Source organism: Protobothrops mucrosquamatus, unplaced genomic scaffold (assembly GCF_001527695.2).
Source record: "Protobothrops mucrosquamatus isolate PMUCROS unplaced genomic scaffold, P.Mucros_1.0 scaffold387, whole genome shotgun sequence".
NCBI classification, from domain to species: Eukaryota; Metazoa; Chordata; class Lepidosauria; order Squamata; family Viperidae; genus Protobothrops; species Protobothrops mucrosquamatus.
In genome coordinates this window covers 597,788-605,432 of record NW_015386719.1, presented here as the reverse complement: position 1 = coordinate 605,432, position 7,645 = coordinate 597,788, and the positions used below count along the sequence as shown (strand labels likewise).

At 37.1% G+C, this 7,645-nt stretch overlaps 1 protein-coding gene across 1 annotated transcript in view; it reads right to left on the bottom strand.

Moving 5' to 3' along the window:
- The window catches only part of LOC107287425 (cytosolic phospholipase A2 beta-like), a 40,915-nt gene extending 34,324 nt beyond the window's left edge, over positions 1-6,591 (bottom strand). The window contains exon 1 of the mRNA XM_029284131.1: positions 6,571-6,591. Within this exon, the coding sequence (XP_029139964.1) occupies positions 6,571-6,591 (21 nt within the window). The remainder of the gene's footprint in view (positions 1-6,570) is intronic.
- Between the last annotated feature and the right edge of the window lie 1,054 nt (positions 6,592-7,645).

Here is a 7,645-nt window from a genome sequence, read left to right as displayed (position 1 = left end):
GAGTCATAAAAGAGCCAAGGTTTCCCTTCTGCCTTCTTCAGAGACAGAAGCTCTGAAGGTCATTAGGATCAATTGTCCTGGAAGGACAGGGGTCCTCTTCCACACCCTCAGTGAATTTCAGCTGGAGGTAGAAAAACGGGCAGTGGCTCAGGCTGAAGAAGCAAATTGTGTGGGCCACTTCACACACATGGACAACAAATGTCTACAAGTATAGCTCCCCTTGAGTATCACCTCAACTAATTCTTATTTTCTCTCACCCCATAAGCACTCCCCCTCCCATACACAATCATATTAATTTTTCACAGGTCATGCTTAACCTAATCAGGCAACTTCAAGGGCTCATTTAAAGAAGAGAAAAGGTCAGGTCTCCCTTCAAAGCCATAGGTGGACCACCCATGCTTCAAGACAAAATTTCATTTATTTGTAATTAGAAATAAATATTTCACAATATATAATTACATATTGTTTTTGTGATTAATCACTATGCTTTAATTATGTTCAATTTGTAACAATGAAAATACATCCTGCATATCAGATATTACGATTCATAACAGTAGCAAAATTACAGTTATGAAGTAGCAACGGAAATAATTTTATGGTTGGGGGTCACCACAACATGAGGAACTATATTAAAGGGTTGCGGCATTAGGAAGGTTGAGAACCACTGGACTAGCCCATTTGTATTCATTAAATTGTCTCCTTGTTATTCCAGTTTCCCATGTTTGCTCTAGTATATTTGTCTTCAATTCAATCTGTTCCACTTCTTTCTCAAATTTCTTCTGATTTATATAGAAAGCCATTTCCATTTTCAATGTTGTCACTTCCTTTTCTGAATTTTCCATCAGGTGAATTTGGTGGTAAATTGGGTCCTCTGTCTTCATATTTGGTTGTCCCGCTTCTTCTGTTATTTTCTGCATTGTTGGTTCTATTTGTAGTCAAAATTTGTCTCTATTGGAGACAAAAGTCTCCAATAGAGATAGGAAAATATTTAGTCCCCAGGTTTCAGAAACATATAAATCCAATTAAATTAAAGTTGTTCTTTTTAATGCTTTGATTCCCCTGGGTAGTCAGACACCGCTGTTCTTAGAGGGTGGAATAGAAATTCCCTTCCCTCTCTCCTCACAGGGGAAAGAGAAGGTACTTGGGGTAAAGAGAAGATCAGATCTCACCCAGTTTCTTCTGCGTTGCTTTCAAAGTGCTTGATAGTAGATTTGACTTCGACTGTCTGCAGCCTAATGCCGAGCCATATTGCTATGGCCGGTCTTTTCTCTGCCAGTTTGGAGGGCTGCCCCGAATCAAGCGGGGGTCCCCTCCTTGCTCGTCGCCCCTACAGGGCAACTTTCGACCCTTTCCAGGGTCCCCCAGTGAAGGAAAATCAAACGTGGAAGACGGAGTCACCTTCCAAGCAGCCGCAGCGACTCGGTCGCCAAATCGGAAGTCTTCATCCACCTTTTAAAGGACAACTATAATAGCACAGTTATAACTTTTGCCTTGCAACTCAAAGTATTCAAAATCTTACAGAATTTTTATTCTTCTCTTTCCAAGCTTCCTACTCTTCTCTGTCCTTTATGCTTTCTTTAATGAAGTTTTTAAAAAAGAAAGCCATACTTCCTGCTTGCATGTAAGGATTTCCATGTTTAACATTTTGTAATACAATCATTTTATTTTCTTTCATCATTTTTATTACAGTAGAATAAATGAGTTATAGAAAGTTATAGAAATTGAGATCATAAAACAAGAAATGCAGCATGGATGCCCTGCAAACAGAAATTCCAGCATTCATTATTCATTCAATTAAAGCATAAAAATATAGTTGCTCCATCTTTTAATGTGCATACCATTAATTATTTCCCTTCAAAGCTGCCTATAAAATTGTAGTTCCACTTCCTATTATATAACCAATGTGTTTCAAACAACATGAAATTATAGAACTAACCAGACAAGTTATTTTCCCAGGCAAAGCTACCTTATTTTTAGCATCAGAATTGCAGACCTTTTCATTGATCATCAGTTTCTTAGCAAATTTGGTGATCTGTGTGTACCTGTATCATCTCACACTTAGGGAAGTATATTTGTACACCCATTTGCACCTAACCTCCAGAGTCCTGGTTCTTGGGCTGTGCCCTAAGGCCTTCTTCCACCCTTCCTGCTTTTCATGGACTTACTCAAACCCTGACATTATCTTCTTTGACTGCAGCACAGAAATCTGTGTCTTCCAAAGAAATACAGCACATAGGTGAGTGACAGTCAAGGTAGCATTTCCAGACCTGATTTTATCAACTTGCCATATGAAATTGATGAACTGCCAGCTGTACCTTCTTTACATATATAGTTACAGTTATAACACTAATTAAACACCATTTCAAATGAGCTTAACGGTAGCAAAGGTGTGCAATTCACTTTTCATCCTGTCTTGTCTAAATATTAATATCCTGCTAAGGGAAATAATTAAGGAATCTCCTACTGTTGCAGAGAAATGTGTCCATTAACTTCTCCTATAATAATCCTTGTACTAATTTTCCTCAATTCTCTGGCTACTTGTTGGGTCCTCGCATTCTGTCTTTTCTCCTCCAAAAGAACATCCATCTCAAAAACCCATTCAGGATAAATTAATTCACCTCTTTGTAGATGTTTCATTACCTAACTAAGAAACCTTATGTTACCTGATCAGGTAATGAAATATCTCCAAGCAAGCAACTAAGCTCAACGGGCACCACAGACTCCATACAGTACAGATTCCCAGATATCCTGACTACTCTAAGCAGTCCCTGTCTTAGAAATATAAAACCAACAGTGACTGGAGAACACTGTGTTGTCTAATCAGTATATTTAGTTAATTGCATATAACGCATACAATACACAGAGTCCCCCAATTGCATATAAAACAATGTATATTGGTAAATCATATATCCAGAATGTATATGACTATGGCATTTTGGTATTTGACTTTTAAACTATTTTAAAACTGTCTGTTAAAGTTGGAATTGAATATGTATACATTGACACAGATGGGAATTTGCACATTCCTAGCTGACTAGAGTCAGCAGCTATTCTATGACAGTATAATACGATAAACATCTGATCATTTGCTGAAATCTTTACTATCGTTAATTGAATCCAAATGTGTATAAATTTGACCAGACAAGCTCATGGAGAACTACTGTCATCACACAGACTGTATTCCTCTCCCAAGATTAACCTTCATGAAAGAAAGTTGTCCCACTTTGCAGCAGAAGCTATTCTTATGGCACTGACCATATACTCCCCCAAAACAGAGGGTCCTCAGCTTATGATCACAACTGGGACCAGAATTTCCATTGCTAAGCAAGATGGTTGTTAAGTGAGTCACACTCAATTGTACGAACTTGACTTTTTTTTCACGGTTGTTAAGTGAATCACTGCAGTTTTTCAGTAAGTCACACCATCATTAAGTGAATCCAGCTTCCACCATTGACTTTCCTTACCAGAAACCAGCTGGGAAAATTGCAAATGGCAATCCTGTGACTTCAGGATGCTGCCAAAGTCATAAATACAAGCCAGTTGCCTGAATTTCGATCTTGGGATTGTGGGAATGCTGCAACTCTCATAACTGTGAAGACTGGTCATAAGTCACTGGTTTTAGTACTATTGTAATTTTAAATGGTCGCTGAACAAATAGTGTAAGTCAAGGACTTTGTTGTTGTTAATTGCGAAGTCGTGTCCGACCCATCGCGACCCCATGGACAATGTTCCTCCAGGTCTTCCTGTCCTCTACCATCTTCTGGAGTCCATTTAAGTTCACGCCTACTGCTTCAGTGACTCCATCCAGCCACCTCATTCTCTGTCATCCCCTTCTTCTGTTGCCCTCAATCTTTCCCAGCATTAGGCCCTTCTCCAGTGAGTCCTTCCTTCTCATTAAGTGGCCAAAGTATTTGAGTTTCAACTTCAGGATCTGGCCTTCTAAAGAGCAGTCGGGTTTGATCTCTTCTAGAACTGACTGGTTTGAACGCCTTGCAGTCCAAGGGACTCGCAGGAGTCTTCTCCAGCACCATAGTTCAAAGGCCTCAATTCTTTGTCGCTCAGCCTTTCTTATGGTCCAACTTTCACATCCATACATTGCAACTGGGAAAACCATGGCCTTAAGTCAAGGACTACCTGTACCCTATTTCTGTTGTCAGCAAACCCCATTTCTACCACCACTACTCAATAGGTTTTGTAGCATATTTTCAAAGAAAAAAGGAGACAAGTTGCATATTGATATTTAAAACTATTTTCCTAGGGGGGCTTTAATTAAACAGCAAGCAGCCATAGACTGGAGGTAGCATATACTGTAATCAGGCAGGTCTATCAATCTCTGTGAAGATGTTGGAAATACAAGAGAGAAAGATATTAAAAGATAGATATATCTTTCATAAAACTAGAGAAATTCTAGAAATGGACTTAAGTTAAATAACTGCTCTGTCTGCAGATAATATCAGTCCAGAATTATCAACTTAAACCAGACAAAATATTTTAAAAATTTAAGATACCTATCCCACCCTACACCAACTTGTTCACTTTCCAGTGTCTTTTCCCAACATTCACTGGCCTTCTAAATGAAGCTGGCAGTTTAGTTTCTTGGGGAAAAATAGTTTAGGAAAGGTGTCATTTACTTACCTAATTTGATATCATATTTTCTCATCAATCATCTATTTTATATAGTTAAATGGGGAGGCTACTACATCTCTCCTGGCTAGAATTGAAAAGGAAATTAGGAACATGTCTGAATGAGGGCATTATTATTTTTCAATGCTAATGTTTTCTTTTATTAGGAATTTAGAGAACTGATGTGGTGAAAAGGTGGACTACCTATTACATTTAATAAATTTAAATTTAAAAAAAATTGTCTGATTTGATTGTGAAAATCAGAATACTGGAACAGAAGTTTTTAGATAGAAAAATTATGGGAATATTTTCAATTATGTAAAATGGTGTGTACCCCAATTTATATATATGATGGAACTGATTCAAAATAATTGCTCATGACTGACTTGGTTTCTAAACAGGAATTTGACCAATATCAGTAGGAATAAAGATACCAGCAAAGAATTAAAGACCTGCCAACATATCAAAATTATCCTAGGATTGTAATTTTTAAAAATTAATTTACTTTAAACTCATAGAAAGTAAAATATATGCATGTAGGGGTGTCTGTGTGAATCACAGGTTTTCAGTTTTACAGTTACATATACAATTATACACACATTTTTAAAAAATGCATTGCTTTTTCTATTTTGCACTATAAAAGTGTTCAATTTTCTTTCAGTTAATTCTATATAAGGATTTTAAGTGTAATTCATCAAAGGGGATTTATTGGAAATGCCCAGTTGTCTCTCCTAATAATTACTCACAAATTTAAATTGCCCTTTTCAGTTCTCTTGCTTTTTAAGATGTCAGTTACAGTAGATTTAAATTATAAGTTTTGCTATCTCTGTGTTCCTGTTGTATTTCAATATGTTTCTATCTAACTATTAGTTAGATATGTTTTTAAAAGACTATATTCCTTTTGAAACGTGAAAAGCCAAGAAAAAAATGATAAAAGACTTATTTGAAAGACTAGAAACTTTATGTGAACTTTTTGCTGAAAGAAAAAAAAGACTGAATTGATGATATTAGAACTAAAAAGGGTTAAAGAGGGAGAGGAAACAGTGAGACTGCAACTACTGGATAGAAAGAAGGACAGAAGTTATAATTTATATTTTCTTTTTTTTTTAACTTTTCTTTTTTCTTTTAAAAAAAATCTCTCTTATTTTTCCTTTTTTATGCTTTTATTGTGTTCAAAAACTCTAAGAAAAAAAGAAAAAGTCAAGCTGAACGGTGAACTGAATGAACAGAGCTAAATTTTTATTTGCAGGCAAAAAGGTGTGCCCCTTCATATTTAAATGGCAAAACTTTGAAATGCAGCAGGCACCAACTTCCTTTGATGCTATCACAAGGTTTTGAATGATGCGGGCAGCCACCAAGAAATAAACAGGGTGCAATCTCACAAAATGTTAGCTACATCTTATAATTGTTTTTTTAAAAAAATAATAAATAATCTGCAGGGTTCCAAATTTTCAACTTGTTGATAGTTTCAAAGACATCTAGATTTTTTTTAAGTAAAAAATAAAAAAAGGAAACAAGCAGGATTAATGAATCAGTATGAAATCAAAACCACGGAAACAAGATTAATGAATTAAAATGCAACTTAATGTGCTGAAATCCAAATGAACAGCCAGATTTTCTCCCCAAACCTGCTACTTAAGACTGAGATGTTGAAAGGCAATTAGCATTCTCCCAGCTACTGATTTTATTTTATTTTACTGGCACAGGGGCAATTTTTGCAAGGACACCTTGTATATGTCTTCAACTTTCTTGAATCAACTTTTCTGCTCCTATCCCATCTATTTATCAGAACACCCAGAAACTATTCCAAGTTTGAAATAGGGCCAACTTTCATTATTTCAAAAAATTCAGATTGACTGAAAGATTAGAGAGAATGTATCTACTTGTTATGATTTCTCAGCAGAGAAATCAAAAAAATATAGACAGCAATGACAGTCTCTTCCTTACCTTCTCCTCTGTGGTTTCCATTCTTGTCAAGTAGTTCTTTTCACAAGCGCAAGAAACAATTCGTTAACAGACAGACAACACGCAAATCTGTTGTCGCTCTTCCTTGGCACATCCCAAAAGACAAGAATCATATATGCACGTTCCAGGCTCCACCCAGTGTGACTTCTGGATAAGAAAACAAGAAAGGACTGTGGTTTTTTTCTAGCCCAAGAAATAGCTGCAGTCAAACTTCACCACCATAAACGCAGATGAAGTAACCAACCATTATCTGTTCTGAATCCTGAACCAATGCATTCATTCCAATACAAACAGTTCCTGGTTTTTCTCTCCTTCTCTTCCCACTACACACACAAACAGTAGCACTATTTTCTTGTTATAATTACCCATTTTTCAGGTATGATGTGATAAACCAGGGGTCCCCAACCCACAGGCCATAGCCTACAACTGGGCCATGGCCTATTCGCAACTGGGCCACATGAGCAGCAGGCCGGCGCACACACACATACATACACACAAAAACACGCAGCTCAACTTGCACAAGTGGAGCTGTGCACGCATGCGCGTGCTTGCCGACCCACCACTCATGCAAGTCGAACTGCATGCGTCCATGTGTACCAGCCCATCACTTACATGGCTGGTTCCCCTCTCCATCACACCACCAAGCCACAAAGATTGGGGACTGCTACAGTAGACTATAGCCTGTAACTTTTAATATCATGATCTATGGTGAGGGAAAAAAACAAGTCTCCAGGACAGAATGAAATTACATAACTGGCAATAAAAAACTGATACACCGAGTGTAAAAATCTGATCACCAGATGATAGGAGAAATTGGTTGGTTGGTTGGTTGGTTGGTTGGTTATGTGTCATCAAGTCAGTGTTGCCTCTTAACAATCATATACAAGTAGATAAACTTTCTCCCAGATGATATGTCCCAGGCTACTCCTTCAGGTTTTCTAATGGACACCTATCACAACTATAATGAAATCCATCCACCATGATGCTGATCATCCTTTTTAGTTACAAAAAGATCCTTCAAAGTAGAAAGGAGTCATTCTTTATAATGCTTCAACAC